This window comes from Puma concolor, chromosome C2, assembly GCF_028749965.1.
Source record: "Puma concolor isolate L17-30 chromosome C2, mPumCon1.1.hap2, whole genome shotgun sequence".
Taxonomy (NCBI): domain Eukaryota; kingdom Metazoa; phylum Chordata; class Mammalia; order Carnivora; family Felidae; genus Puma; species Puma concolor.
Genome location: NC_141675.1, coordinates 111,673,278 through 111,689,957, shown reverse-complemented (window position 1 = coordinate 111,689,957; position 16,680 = coordinate 111,673,278). Strand labels below are relative to the sequence as shown.

General features: G+C 37.6%; 1 protein-coding gene across 2 annotated transcripts in view; it reads left to right on the top strand.

Annotated features, from left to right (window-relative positions):
• Positions 1-16,680, top strand: part of ADGRG7 (adhesion G protein-coupled receptor G7) — a 71,710-nt gene that overhangs the window by 11,554 nt on the left and 43,476 nt on the right. Inside the window, exons 2-8 of one of the 2 annotated variants that reach the window (XM_025914027.2) lie at positions 1,641-1,754; positions 3,461-3,565; positions 6,062-6,174; positions 9,264-9,413; positions 9,879-9,982; positions 15,878-16,002; positions 16,118-16,225. In XM_025914027.2, the coding sequence (XP_025769812.1) occupies positions 1,641-1,754; positions 3,461-3,565; positions 6,062-6,174; positions 9,264-9,413; positions 9,879-9,982; positions 15,878-16,002; positions 16,118-16,225 (819 nt within the window). Of the gene's footprint in view, positions 1-1,640; positions 1,755-3,460; positions 3,566-6,061; positions 6,175-9,263; positions 9,414-9,878; positions 9,983-15,877; positions 16,003-16,117; positions 16,226-16,680 lie in introns of those variants that run through there. The other variant, XM_086675615.1, reaches the window with a different exon arrangement.

Below are 16,680 nucleotides of genomic sequence, written 5' to 3'. Positions count from 1 at the left end.
CTTTTGGTTTCATTGATTTTGTCTATTAATTTCCTGTTTTCAACTTCATTGATTTTTGCTCTGATTTTTAATTATTTCTTTAAAAAGAAAGTGGACTTAGATTAGTTGTAAATGTATACTGCAACCTCTACAGTAACCACCAATTTATTTATTTATTTATTTTGAGAGAACAAGTAGGGGAGAGGGGCAGGGGCAGAGGAAGAGAGAGAAAGAATCCCAAGCAGGTTCCATGCTCAGTGCAGAGCCAGACACAGGGCTCAATCCTGTGACCATGGGATCATGACCTAAGCCAAAATCTGGTCAGACACTCAACTGACTGAGCCACCCAGGAGCCCCCCAAAATGTATCTTTTAAGTTTATCTATTTTGAGAGAGAGAGAAAGAGAGAGTGAATGGGGAGGGGCAGAGAGAGACAGAGAATCCCAAGCAGGCTCCTTGGGAGCCTGACGAGGTGCTCAGTCTCACAAACCATGAGATCATGACTTGAGCCCAAATCTAGGGTTGGACACTCAACTGACTGAGCCACCCAGGTGTCCCTAATCTAAGTCCACTTTCTAATATCTCTGTGGTCTCATAAGTAGTGCCAGGACCTCATAATACAGTATTCCCAATTCCTCCTTCTCTTCCCTTACATTTTTTCTGTCCTTTATTTCGTTTTTCCATAAGCTATAATCACCTCATATGTCATTGCTATTATTATTTTGAATAAACTTATCTGTTAGATCAATTAAGAATAAAAAAACTAGGGGTGCCTGGGTGGCTCAGTCGGTTAAGTGTCTTGACTTTGACTTAGGTCATGATCTCATGGTTTGTGAGTTCAAGCCTCACCTCGGGCTCTGTGCTGACAGCACAGAGCCTGGAGCCTGCTTCAGATTATGTGTCTCCCTCTCTCTCTCTGCCCCTCCCCCACTTGTACTCTGTCTCTCTCTCTCAAAAATAAACATTAAAAAATTTTTTTAAAAGATCTCTCTAGACTCTTGCAGGATAAATCTCCTTGGCTTGGTCTATAAACCCACTCATAATCCAGTCGATGTCCTGCTATTACTTCACATAGGACTAATATTCCTTATTTGTTAAACTTTGCTATGTTCCTTGGACACATCAGAACTTTCCATTTTGTGATTTTGCACTCTGTATCCCGCCTATTTGGGGCCATCCTTTTTTATCTGGCTTTTCTAGTTTTAGTCTTAAAATCTGACTCAAATACCACCTCTTCTGGAAAGTCATCCCTGGATAAATTGCCTCTGTCCTCAACATCTCTCTTCTGTGTTCTTAAAGCATGTAAAAATCTGCATGTTGACTTAGGTGCCTTATATGCCTGCCTATCTATCTATCTACTATCTATCTATCATCTATCTAATCTATATAATCGCCTGTTTCCCTCCGTAGATTCTAATGTCCTTGTTCAAAGTATTATGTCTTTTAAATGTAGCTTTTTGGTATTCATAACCTGTCATAAGTATTGTATATCCTGTGTAAATTCTAAATATATATTTTTGTTGATGATGATGTTACAAAAAATACTTCTCTAGTGCTACTCAAGGTGATTGTTTTACATGTAGAAATTGAAGGCTACACATCCAAAAGGAGAAACTGATTAGCCAGTTTGTGAAGTATTCTATAATTTATTGTTTTTCTTAGGAACATTAACCCCCACAGCAAACACCACAATAAAGTTCTGCAGGAATGGTGGAACCTGGGAAAATGGCAGATGTGTTTGTCCAGAAGAGTGGAGAGGATGGAGATGTACAATCGGTAAGTTACTTGGGATGGCACTAGGGTATGAGATTTAGGTGGCTCGTGTTAATAAGGACAACAGCAAAGTTTTTCAAATGCTTCTGTTAATGATTTAGTAACAATGGGTTTAATAATGATGGCTTTAACATGTGTTTGTAGCTTAATAGTAAAAGCTGAGTATTCTTTTTGGGCTATTTACTTGTATGTTCAATATACCTAGTATGTTTCCCAACTATCAAGTTTCTTTGTAAACTGACAGATGCTTGTCCTTCTGGTTGCACTGTCTACTTCAGGGCAATGGGTGATATGGTTTTCTCAGGTCCTTCTGGTTGGTGATATGCTATATTACCCCATTTCAAAGATCACAATTCTAATATATTTAACTTTTCTGAAACCAAGGTACATCTTCCTATCTAACTATATATGTAGATGAAGTTTTTGTCTTTTCATCCTTTCTCTTGATGAGATGTAAAATTAGTGGTTTTACTTCAGACAGTGCTCTCTCAGAATCAAAGTTCAAAGCTACTTCTTTTTTTAATTGAAGTATAGTTGACACACAATGTTACATTAGTTTCATGTGTACAACATAGTGATTCAACAACTCTACCCATTATGCTATATGTTCACCACAAGGGTAGCTACCATCTGTCACCAAACAATGCTAGTTCAGTACCATTGACTTTATTCCCTGTGCTGTACCTTTCATCCCAGTGACTTATTTACTCCATAATTAGAAACCTGTATCTCCCACTTTCCTTCACTCATTTCGCCAATTCCCCCGGCAACCCCTCTGGCAACCACTCTGTATTTATGCATCTGTTTCTGTTTTTTATTTGTTTATTCATTTCATTTATTAGATTCTACATATAAGTGAAGTAATATGATATTTTTCCTTTTCTGTCTTACTTATTTTACTTACCCTCTAGGTCCATCCATGTTATTGCAAATGGCAAGGTCTCATTCTTTTTTATGATTAAGATTCATATATATATATATATATATATATATATATATATATATATATATGAATATTCCCAGCAAATATATATATATATATATATATATATATATATATGTGTGTGTGTGTGTGTGTGTGTGTGTGTGTGTGTGTATTTCTTTATCCATTCATCTACTGACAGATAGTTAACGTTGCTTTCTTGTCTTGGATATTGCACATAGTGTTTCAAAGCTACATCTTCATCTACAGTATGCTTTCCAATACTCTGTACACTTTGGGCTCCCTGCTTAGGATCCAGAGCCCTAGAAATGCATTCCTACCATTTCCTGCACTCCTACAAGCCAGTATATCTCACATGCTCCATGACTTTGGTCTTTTTGCTTTGACCCACATCCTCATGATGCTCTTTGGTAGTAAAGATAATAAAGATATAGGCTCTATATCTTTAATTTTCAAGATTGCAACTAATTTGATTATACTATCTTTTTTGATGTGTTAGTGATTACATCCTACCTCTACCAGGTTATATATTGTGTACATTTTAACTGGAAGACATTATCTAACATACTAATTTTTCTAATGGTATTAATATTAACTCAACCAGATAAAAAAGTATGAAATTCCTGGCGGGTCAGTGAGTCCTAAAGTTTTCTATTATCCTTCAAATTATACTGAATAGGTTTTGAACTTTGACTTTTATCTGGTTTGAAATTTTAAAAAGAAAATTATAATTTATGATAAAAAATATATTTTCTTTTCATCATAGCTTATTTCTGTGAAAGCAGTACCTCTGATGATTTAACTTTTGCCAGAATTCCAGTGGGAAAATATGGATCTTCCCAGGAAACATGTGGTGAGAACACTTTAAATGGTATGTGTTTCTCCAAACGTCTCCTCTGTGTAAGCATATTAATCGCTATGCTGGATCATACCTATCATTCCTCCAACCAGTATTAAGTTCCTGGAAGAGGTATCAAAGACGGCTTTGTGGAACGGTTTGCCTCCCTTTCATGATACCAGTGTTCCAAGTTTAGGATGCAATTTCACATAATTCTAATTCTCCTAAAAACTATAATATGGATCAGTTAAAAATTCCTTTTACTCCCTCTCCCATTGGTTTATTTCCCCAGTTTACTCTATGTCCTTGAATTTAATCATGTTAATATCTGCTTATGGAGTTTTATAACTTTTCTGAATATTAAACATTAGCTATAGATTTGTACCATATCTACTTTCAGACTTCATCTTTCTAGGTAGAGATGCTGTTAAGTTTGTCCACAGTTGGTAGTACTTCATCTCCTTGATAATTTTAGTTAGCCATCTTGGAACATTCTCTAGATTCATCATACCTTTCTTAAAGCATGACAACCTTGTGTGCATAGAGACATTCCAAGAATAAAGGCAAAAATAACATTTTTAAAATGTCTATGCTCCCTGATGATATCCAGGATTTTTATGATTTATTTCAATGTTGCATTGGGTAATATCTTCTGAGAGTAGCCCTTAAAAATTCATAGGTTCCTTTCCTAACAGCTTAGAACCCATTATGCTGTATAATTTTCTCTCAGTGTTTTACCTGAACTTTGTTTGCATTGATTTTCCTTTGACCACTCCTCCTATCTCTGACATCTTCCTGCAGGATATCATCATTTCCTGCAGCACTGGATATCTGAATAACAGCCAATTCTAGATCATTTATGAAAATGTTTGAGAGAACTTCAGTCAGTAATAACCCTGGGGAGAATTTCGCATTTTATATAGATACTTATTTTTGTTTATGTCATGCTCTTTTAAATGCTACAGTACTTATAGGTACTGGTCTTTCCCCTGTGTTTCTTTATCTTATTTATTCTAAGAGATTGTGTAAACCAGTATTCCATTTGCAGAGTCCAAATTGCCTTTGCCCTCATATATCATGCCTACTCAAATATTCGTGATCCTATTCTTTACATATGTCCTTATAAGGCTAGAGCCTCTTGATTAAAAGCTCAAAAGGTGAAAGACATGGGGCTTCGTGTATTGGTACTTACTTTTTATAATGTATGTCCATGGATACTTACCGTCTAAATTTTTATATGTTTTGTGTGTATTAAATATTTCATTATAACTTGTAAAAGAGATACAACTACAAAAAATAACTATGTGCTACCCAATCTGGAGCAGTAAAAATGTCAGTAACATATGCATCAAGGGACATCACTCTTGTTTGATTTTTTTTAAATGTTTTTGGGACAAGGGAATCACCATCTTTCATTTGGTTCTTTTATTTGGTTATTTTTATTTTCTGAGCAACTATTGTGAAAAGGTTTATTTTACTTACCTTTAAATTTCAGATTGAGCCCATAAAATAATTTTAAGGATATAGATTCCAACTATTGGCAAATGTACGTTTAGTTTTATATTAAGAATTACTTCTGAATTATTCACTTTTATACAACGAATGACCAAGATATTTTCAATGATTTTGCATAGGTAGATTCATACTTGTAGGAGGTGATTTTATCTGTTAACAGCTTCTTAAGCTTTGTTCATAGGAGAACACTGAATTAGGGAGGCTCAGTGATAATTATAAGAAATAAACCTAATGATTCATAAGTATTGAAAGCCAACCAAGTATCAAATAGGTGCTACAATATAGTAGAACTCTTTGCCTTTCAGTTTACTCAGATTTGGATAAAGAAGGAAAGATCAATATGTAATTCATTATCTAGTAGGAATTTTTCATATTGTTTCCCATCTCTTCAACCCTCATCACATCCAATTCAAAGCCCTATGTCCCTAGTTGCTGGAAGGCAAATCTTCCTTGCAGACTTCAAAGGAAGGAAATAGTTTTGAATTCCAGATTTAAAAATTAAGACAAGTGATATCTGCCTTTAAGATTCCTGTAGTAACTGGCCGATTCACTTTTCCATTCCTGTATATCAAACTACCCCAAATTTCGTGGCTTAAAAGAATTAATGATTTAGATTTTTCATAGTTCTGTGGGTTGATTGTGGCAGCTGGAGTCCTAAATGGCAAGACTGAAGGGCCTCAGTTCTCTTCCACATAGCCTCTTATTCTCTAGTAGATTGGGGCTGCTTCCTTATGCAACAGTCTCAGGACACTGTTCCAAGGGGGTGAAGGCTGAAACTTCATCTTCTTGAGGCCAGGTTCTGGAGCTCTCACAGAACATTCTCTTGGTCAACACCAGTTGTAAGTCCAGGCTCAATTCAGGAAAAGGAGGAATAGACTCCACCTTTTGGCGGGAGAAGCAGCTAAATCACACTGAGATGGAGGTGTGTATAGGGGCAGATTGTTGCTAGTGGCCATGTTTGCAAACACTGTTTTGTTTTGTTTTGTTTTGTTTTTTTGCTTCTTTTTATTGAAGTGGGCTATCCAATAGCTACTCGGATGTGCAGTATTTCTATATATGGAGAAATAGTATTAGAAAATGTGACAAAAGGAAATTGCGATGAAAATCTGAAAACCCTGGAAAATAAGGTATGCCCTATGGTCCATGTTCTGGGTAACTGGAAAAAGTTTGGATTCTGTATACTCTCTGTTCTTTAGATACCTGATGGTCAGATCTATGCTTTTTAAACATTTTTAAAAATTTTATTGTTATTATTTTTAATGTTTTTTTTTTTTTTTTTTTTTTTTTTTTACTTTTGAGAGAGAGATTGCAAGCGGGGGAGGGGCAGAGAGATAGACTGAGAGAGAAAGGGAGACACAGAATCTGAAGCAGGCTCCAGGCTCTGAGCTGTCAGGACAGAGCCCGATGCAGGGCTTGAACTCATGAACTGTGAGATCATGACCTGAGCCGAAGTTGGACACTTAACTGACTGAGCCACTCAGGAGCCCCTGAATCAATGCTTTTAAAACTGTCAAATTAGAAATAGCAAAAACTGGGGTGCCTGGGTGGCTCAGTCAGTTAAGACTTCAGCTCAGGTCATGATCTCAAGGCTCGTGAGTTGGAGCCCTGCATTGGGCTCTGTACTGTGACAACTCAGAACTGGAGCCTGCTTCTGATTCTGTGTCTCCCTCTCTCTCTCTCTGCCCCTCTCCTGCTTGCACTCTGTCTCTCTCAAAATTAAGAAACATAGAAAAAAGAAGTAACAAAAACTGGTAATTAAAACCACTCTTTTTTTTTTTTTTTTGAAGATGACATCTGTTTGTGAAAAAGAACAGTTGGACATGGGTTCAGCAAATTTTAGTGAATGATAATCTGTAACATTTTAAATGGCCTCATCTTTTTAGATCAGTGGTAAAGTATTGACTGAAAATAGATCACTGGTATCTGAAACCAAAAGGAAGGTATTTTGATGGTCAACTTTATTAGAATAAAGAGAAAAAAAAAACTATGATCAAACACCTTTTGAGACAGGAAACCCCAGCCCCTAATGCTGGTCTCAGGGCTGTACCCATGAGCAGGTGAAGTGGGAATTACATAGACTAGATGTTTTATTCATGAAGATTAAATTATTTTGACCTAATATATACCTAAATGCAATTGCATGGGATTGCTAATACCTGCGGCCAAGAAAGGAGAGAAGGAGGAAACTTTAAGTGGTCCAAGTGCAGGGCATGTAACATACATTATCTCATTTAGTCCTTATGGAACCTCTGTGAGTTAGATGTTATTCTCATAGATAATTATAGTGATTATACTAATTCTTGATCACTTACTGTGTAGCAAATATTGCACTAACATTTTACATATGTTTTTAAATCACATTTAATTCTTATAACAACTATATAAATAGTTATGAATGTACCTATTTTATAGATGAGGAGACAGTGTCTTTGAGAGGTGCAGTGAACCACAGCCAAAAAATGATGGAGCTGCTTCTTATTTTAAAGTCCACACTGTCCCACACTGGCCCCCGAACTGTAGATGGGCAGGGTTGAAGGTAAAGATGGGGATGGAAGTAGAATGTGGAGATGGCTGCCAGCCACGTAGTTTGTGTCAACTACACAGGCTGGGGAAAGACTTCATGTTCCAGAGTTTGACTAGCCAGTTTTTGGCTCTCAGCTCTGACATTTTAAGCTGCATGGACTTTGGGTGAACTCCTTTCCCTCTTCAGACTTTTAAACAGGGAGAAGGATGCCCTACTCACAGTGTTGTTTTGTGCGTTAAATGTGATAACATCTATAAAAACATCCAGCAAAATGCCTGCACAGAGCAGGGACCTAGCTATTGAATGAGAGCTTTCTTTGTTTTGTCTACTGATTGGATATTATTTTCAACTGTTCCCAAAGTATGAATGGCCTGTGACCTTGGTTTGATTTTTGAAATGATGCTGCCATCTAGTGAAAACTAACACACATGCTCACATTAACACCTGGCTCTACCAAAGACAATATGGATTAACATGTTTTATAGTCTCACAACACCAGAGCCAGGAGACTGATTGGTACCTGGAGATATGGTCAAGGTCAGTGTCTCCCAAACTGTCTTTGCTGAAAAGCTAGTTAAAAAATTTTTTTTTACATTTATTTATTTTTTGAGAGACATAGAGAGACAGAGCACAAGTTGGGAGGGGCAGAGAGAGTTGGGGACACAGAATCCGAAGCAGGCTCTAGGCTCCAAGCTGTCAGCACAGAGCCCGATGCAGGGCTTGAACTCACAAACTGTGAGATCATGACCTGAGCCAAAGTTGGATGCCCAACTGACTGAGCCACCCAGGCACCCCTTGGAAAGGTAGTTTTAAAAATTTCCAACTCCTTGCTGACCAATAATTTTGTAAAATGTAATAAAAATGAATTACTAGGAAAATTGGATAAAAAAAGATATGAAAAATACAGATTATTTTTTCTCTTCTAAAAGAGTTTTAGGGGCGCCTGGGTGGCGCAGTCGGTTAAGCGTCCGACTTCAGCCAGGTCACGATCTCGCGGTCCGTGAGTTCGAGCCCCGCGTCAGGCTCTGGGCTGATGGCTCGGAGCCTGGAGCCTGTTTCCAATTCTGTGTCTCCCTCTCTCTCTGCCCCTCCCCCGCTCATGCTCTGTCTCTCTCTGTCCCAAAAATAAATAAAAAAACGTTGAAAAAAATTAAAAAAAAAGTTTTAAATTATTTCTTTACTTATATTTTATTGAAGTGTAATTGACATACAGTGTTACATTCGTTTCAGGTGTACAACATAGTGATTAGAACAAGGCTCTATGTTATGCTATGCTCATGCAAGTGTGGCTCCCATCTGAATACAAATCATTGAAAAAAATCATTAGATTCAATAACATGCAATTGTTGTAGAAGTTTCTGACCAGTAACTCTCAGTTTCTGTGCTTACCTTCCCTATGGACCCTATAACAAACAGTGAACCATTTGGTTCATGGTTCCCACCTTGAGTAGCATTGCTTTCCCTAAGGCAGCCTGTCTTAGTTCATTAATCCTGGCAGATAGTAAAGGCTGGAAAAACCACCAGCCTGCGTGTACTTTGTCCTTTTCACAAGTAGAGAAACAAACATGAAGAACCAAGTGGATGTGATATTCAGGAGATTGAGGGTCAGCTGAATTCCAGTTTATTCACCTGCAATTGTTTGCAAAGTATTTGGACATAGTTGTATAAATCTGGCTGTTTTGTTTTTAACAGATAGACAATATGGGAGCACAGTTAGAGAACATTTCTAGTGAAACTCAGATTTTAACATCTAATGTCAGTAAAATGACTCCTGAGAACATCACTTCTGCTGCTAGAGTGGTCGGACAGATATTCAACACATCCAGAAATGCTTCCCCTGAGGTAAAACTCACAAGGTTTTAAAAGGGGGGAGGGGAAGAAAAAAAAAGACATGGAAAGACAGACAAAACTAGAAATCCCTTTACTTAGTTCAATAGTAAGTATAATTATACTAAGTATCGTGGGCTGTGATGTTTTCATAGTCAGAACCCTGCACTCTTATTTTGTTTCTGCTTCTGGATCCAAGCATCTGCTTTTGTGTTCTCGGGGTGGGGTAGAGTTTCTGTGAAAGACCTTGCTTTGAGGGGAAATTCAGAAGCCTAAGCTTCCCAATTGACTCAATTTAAATTTCCATCATGCTTTATCTGTATTCTCTCTGCCATCTAAAACTAAACCTTCAATTTTGAAAAACACTTGCCTCTGGATTACCATACCAGTGGTGCCACATGATTCTGCAATAATTCATGATAATGATGATGTATGATGTATGTCTTCTATGATGATGGTTTGGTCCCTTGTTCCTGGTAGGCAAAAGACACTGCTGTATCTACAGTGAGTCAACTTCTAAGTGTCAGTGAAGATGTTTTTCAAGAAGTTCCGGGTGCTCCTCCTGATGATGACGCTTTCACAACGTAAGCACAATTCCAATTGGGAAAGAAAACATTACAAAGTGCTGTGTACCATTAAGACAGGTGTTTTTGTTTCTCTCATGGATGCACTAACTAGCTGATTCCTAGAGAATGAAGACTGAAGCCTTGGCTTTCCACCTGATCTTCATGTACTAGACAGGGTGGTATATGTTAACTCTTGGTTCCAGGGGTGTCCCTGGCCTAGGATATAGAGAGCAACTAGGATGATTTAGATTAGACTTCTTTTCTCGGCCTTAGCTGGGCATGGCCAAGGGTCAACCTGCATGCACAATAGGAGCTCTTCCAACTCTTTTCTCAGCATAGAGCTGAAAGGAACAACATAACTTTGCGGGACAAAGCTCCCTACCCACAACTCAGCTATCCTTGAGATACTGGTGTATTTTGGTTAAGCTTTCTTAAGCTTTCCCAAGACTACATTGAAAAAAAAAAAAGAATCCAACTCTACCTACTTTCTCTATTTTTGATTCCAGTGGGTTGGCATAGTTTTGGTTGTATATTTATAATAAAACTCAAGTACTTTATTATAAAGTTCCCTCACTATGATTCATTATGGTTTTATCTTATACACAGTTTTTTTTGAGTTTTAAAATTAAAATTTAAAAACTTTAAGTTTTAAAGTAATTTAAGTAAGTAATTTGACCACATTTTTATGCATGCTCATTGTAGAAAAATAAGAAAATATATAGATGAGCAAAATTTTATTTTATTTTATTTTTACTTAAAATTTTTTTTAATATCCACTTATTTTTGAGAGAGAGAGAGAGAGAGAGAAAGAGAGAGAGCAGGGAAGGAGCAGAGAGAGAGGGAGACACAGAATCTGGAGACACAGGCTCCAGGCTTCAAGCTGACTGTCAGCACAGAGCCCAACATGGGGCTCGAACCCATGAACTGTGAGATCATGACCTGAGCTGAAATCGGATGCTTAACCAACTGGGTCTGAGCCACCCAGACACCCCTAGATGAGCAAAATTCTAAAAATTGTCCCACCTTTATTAACTTGAGGGTATGTATTCTTCCAGATGTTTTCCTCTGTATGTGTGTGTGTTTGTATCATATTACATACTTTACAGATTTATAGCCTGTTTTTGTCATTTAATACTCCATGAATATCTTTTTAATATAAATATCCAAAAATTTATATCATAAATTTTTATTTTATTATTTTTATTTTTGAGACAGCATGCACAAATGGGGAAGAAGGGCACAGAGACTGAGAGAGAGAGAGAGAGAGAGAGAGAGAGAGAAACTTAAGCAGACTCCATGTTGCTCATTCTCATGAACCATGAGATCATGACCTGAGCAAAAATCAAGAGTCAGATGTTCAACTGACTGAGTCTCCCAGGTGCCCCTGCATCATAAATTTTAGATACTGCAAAATATGAGTGAACTTTAAGCAATTCCTGCTGAGGGACATTTTGATTACTTCAAGTCTTTTAAAACTTTGAGCAATCAACATTCTTATACACAATCTCTGTTTGCAAGGCCCATTATTTTTTTTAGGAGAAAGTCCTGGAAGAACTTACCAGTTTTCTAATTTGTACAGTGTTGAGCCCTCAAAGTAGAAAAAGTACAAAAGCATGAAATGCATAGTACATTCACAAGTTATAATTCTGAGACCTGGTTGTCATTTCAGCAGTTCAACTGGTGTATTTTATGACTTCAAATTTCAGTAGGAGTCTAGGCCCTTCCGACTGGGAGTGTGGAGATTCCCATTTTTCCTGAAGTCGGAGAAGAAAGTGGCCATAGCACTCAGAGTCTATGTTGAGTGACCATGGATCCAAGAGCTGGAGCGGGCTCCCCCCAGACCTGGAGGCTCTGTGTTTGCAGTCTTGCTAGGCAGAGAGGAGAAGAGTGGATGTTTCTGGTGAGAAAGTTGAGGAAACAGCAACTATGAGATTTGGCTGAGAAAGTCATACATCGTGATACAGATGAAAGTACTGTCCTGACAATAAGTAATTATGAATTTTACTGGCTTAAGACATGGAGAATCAATTGTGTGTATTTATGTGTAATATCCAAATGGCTTCAGAGGAGGTGGGTAGAGGATAAAAATTTTAAATATGGGACACACTGAAACATGAAATGTAATCACACTCATAGTAATCCTTCCCATTCTGCATTTCTAGTCTACTTACTTTTTCTAATCCCATTGTGAAAGCTGACCCTCTCCCATGTGATCTTGTATATAAGCCCTTGTGGACTCAGGTCCTTATTCACTCAGATAAGTCTGTTGCCTCAGCCTCCAGGCCCCAGCCTCCCACACTTATTACTCCTCAAGAGCTGCCAACAGAGGTGACCTCTAATACTCTCTCTGGGGAAGGAAACTAATTCCTTCCAAACTCTGTCCCCTCAACCTGGGCCTACACACAGGGTCTCCTGACAGACACCAGGCTTCAGTTACTCATCTCCCTTTGACTTCTACCTTCTTTCACTTACAGTTTCTGGTTTGCATCCCTAAGCTACTGGACTCTCCTTCTCAACTTATGGAGAGAAGCGGACAGTGTGAGACTAAAACTCCTTAAGTGGAGAAGGGGAGACTGGTGAAGTTCTCTAACATCCATTCATCCATTCTCTTGGTCTGAGTTGGGAGGAGCCTGGACAAAGTCTCTGCTGTTAAGGGCACCCTGCTACAATCAGTGAATCTAAGACTTCATTTTTCCATTTTGACCACGTGCTGCAAAGACTGACCCATAACCCTGGAACTCTGCCCTCAAATTCAAGCCCATAATTGTCCTTGTTTACCTATTTTTGGGAATGGAAAACTGCTTCCCTAATACTGACCACTTTGTACATTTACATTTCACATTTTTATTTGTAATCTTGTTCCAACCAGCCTTCTTTGGTTAAAAGATCCTCACTTAGATTATTTTGACCAGAGATTTATTGTAAAGAAGCTTATGGAATCTCATGGGAACCTAAGAACAGTACCATAATATGGCAGGACTTTATGGATCCTGGAGTAAAGGGGTGGCAGGGCATCCAAGGCAGTTTTGAAGGTCCCATTAAAGGAGTTTGTGGCCTTCCTTCTGGGAGAATATAACGGTTATGGCAACAGACTTTGGAGTCAAATAATCCTGGGTTCAATCTTAGCATTGTTATTTAGTAGGTCCATGATTTTGGCCAAATTCATATCTTTTGGAAAAGCCTCAGATTCTTCAGTATAATATGGGAGTAACTGTGGGACTCACTTCAGTAAGATTCTTGTGAGGCTTAACTGAGATAATATATGTAAATAACTAGCACAATACCTGACTTATACACATTAAGTCTTGAAAAAAAAAAACAAAAAACATTGGCAGTTGTCTTTATAATTAATATGACTCAGTAAACATGTATGTTTCATTTTTACTTCTAGTTTCTGCTCTGTCATAAATTGACCCTGTTGTTCATAACATTGGGGAAATAGTTTAAAACAGAATCTTTTCCCAACCCAGAAATGCTCTCCACAAAGACAGTAGAGAAAGAAAACACTCTTTATTGCATAAGCATTAAAGCAGAATGTGATGTGTATCATAGGCAAACACTAAGAGATTGCAGATAGAAAGGAGTCTCACTGCTTTATATAGCCAACCAGATATATCCCATTACATACAAGTTTTCAGGTAATCAATAACTAATCCTCAATTAAGAGAACTTAACAGCACTATTTGTCACACATAGTTCATCCTAGGTTAACCTGGTAATTGAGGTGACCATTTGTATTAGCTAACTGACTTTAGTCAGAGGAAGAACAAACTTAACATATCTTTATGACAGAAGGTAGCTTTGCAACTTGGAGCAAGGTACCCACCCACTAAAATTAGGCTCCTACCCTCCACAGAAACTGGAAAATAGGGGCTCTAACTCCCTTGATATTTACATTTCAAAAAGATGGCTTCCATGTCCTTGCAAAAGACATTCCTAGGTCATAAATTGACAAAATGCCCATCTAGCTTTCTTCTTTTCTTCTTTTTTTTAATTTTTAATGTTTATTTATTTTTGAGAGAGAGAGAGTGAGAGAGACAGAGTATGAGTAGGGGAGGGACAGAAAGAGAGGGAGACACAGAATCTGAAGCAGGCTTCAGGCTCTGAACCATCAGCACAGAGCAAGATGCAGGGCTTGAACCCACAAACCGTGAGATTATGACCTGAGCTGAAGTCAGATGCTTAACCGACTGAGCCACCCAGACGCCCTGCCATCTAGCTTACAAAAGAATTTATTTATATTTCAAACAGAGGAGAAAGTACTTACAAAGTACTTTACAAAGTACTTTACAAAGTAAATGCTCATAGGAAAAGGAAGAGAGAGAAATTTCTTCTCTTATTTTCAACAGGAAAGTTAAGTCTCTTATTTTTAATTTGTATTTGTCTTTACAATGACAGAATGACCTCTCTGGTCCCCTCTAAACCATGGTTGTCCTGATATGACTATGACACTAACTTGAAAATTCCTGGGTGAAAGAATCTGATTGCTTCTTCTAGTCATTTGTACTGGTTTTGGTCAGCCTCTGCGTTGGGTACCCTGAGGCAGAGCATGCATCTCTAATATAATCAGCGATGGCAAGAGGAGGGAAGAATCACATGGAAGAAAAATACAGCCTTGAAAGTGGCTGTGACTAGAGCCTTGAAAACCCTTGAAAAGTGGTTATGGACCCTGCAGTCACTGCCATATATCTAGTACATTGTTCTCTTTAGCCTTCAAATGCCTGAGGGAGCACCTCTTGCTATCTCCAGTGTTTCATAGGGTACTGACCTCTTAGTAGGTGCTCAACAGATATTGTTTGGTTGACAAATGTACAAAATATGCTCTTAGAAGATTAGAATTTTGTTAGGCATTCCTTCTGTTGAAAGCAGCTCTGGAGTATGACTGTTATTCTTTACATGGAGTATGGTTGTTATTCTTTATTCTTTAGTGTGAATTGCTAAAAATTCATAAAATGGAGTTATGAATAGAAAACATTTAAAACAGAGAAAGCAACTCAAATGGTTCCATATGAATGATTGTCACATTCTCTTTATAAAAACAATCTTTAATTATTTTAAAGTTTATTTCTTTATTATGTCACTTGGGGAAGGGAAAAATACTTTAGTGGACAAAATAAAAATTTAGAATATGGAACACCTACATTTTAATGAAATCCCTTCTTTCTAGGAAAACTAGATTGAACCATTTATCTTAGATATAGAGATTTTGTTTTGTCAAATACAGAAATAGTACAAATATTTGTTAAAGCAAACAAGGAAAAGAAAAGGTCTTATGGCTTTTCTTGGAGAACACCAAATTGACAGGTTCTCCCCACTCCCTCCAACCTTCCATCTAATCTGTCTTTGAAGTTATCCAAAGTAGAAAAGAATATAGTGGAAACCTGCAATGTTTAGTTAATAACTGAGGCTGTGAGCTCAAAGATGTACTTTTACATGGTTCCAAATGAATTGTTGCCTCTGGAACCACCAACTCACAAGAGATGCTTGAGACCTGAAGGGGTTCACGTGAGAGAAGAGAAGGGAGTTGAATAAGTGGAAATTGATTCTCACCACTGTAGAAGCAAGAAGCACATGTCCGGTCAATGATGGGTAGCAACACCACCCTTTTGTGAAGAGGAGCACAATAAAGATTATTTCTATGGGGAAATTTGTCTTTCTTGAGTTCCAGCTGTCTGGAATCTATATACAGGGTATCTTTCAGGGGAGAGAGTCCACCAGAACTTTAGAAAAATTATATGTAACAAAGAAACACTCTGGTGAAGAAAATAAATTATTTTAAGTTGATTGTGCCATTGTGTGATCACATGAGTTCTGTGGTCATGCCTTTCTACTGGGATGTGGGAGAGAACACATACCACTGATTTTTATGACAAATCTATAGAATATTATGTTGTTATGTTTTATTCTATACAGGCTTATTCAACAAATGGAGAGTTATTCCTTGTCTTTGGAGAGCACTTCAGTGGTGAAACCTAATGTAGCAGTACAGACTGTTTTATTCTCTACAAAAAGCACTGTGCTCTTCTCTGTGAAGAAAGGTGAGGTGTTTATCTCATGTACTTATGATAGCAGAGAGCATTCTGCTATCAACCATGAACAATGCCCTATTTGTGAAAATGTTGACTTAAAATTCTACTTTTCTCCCTCTCACAGGAGATAGTGATTCTCTCATTTCTGGTTCCATAACTGTGGACACAAATGTGAGCAACCCTAATCCAGATGCAGAGACTGAACTTCAAATTTTGCTCAATACCTCAAAAAGTAGGTCTCAAACTTTGTTTCAGTAAAAAATACCCTCAAATTTATGGAATTAGTAACTTAAAATCCACTGAGTGAAAAATAATGTTTACTTAGTTTCATACTGAGTAATTTGCATTTGAGTTCATTTGAGCTCTGACAAATTATGGTAATCTCTACTATTCTGGATGATAGAGATGATTTCTTTCTCTCTTTTTTTTTCTTCAAAAGCCTTGGAGCAGAGTTGAAATACTCTGATCATGGACACAGATCTTTTTTTCTAACAAAAATCTAGCTAATGCAGGTCTGTTTTACACTTAAAAATACATTTAAAAATATTCGGTCACAAATTCCGCCCATATTTACTAGTGGCATGGCATTTACAGGCACGGATTCATCCTATGGGCCTGCCTCAGGATATTTTATGTAACTGACACAGTCACCATCTTGTGGCAACAGATTTTAGCTATCTCCACTAC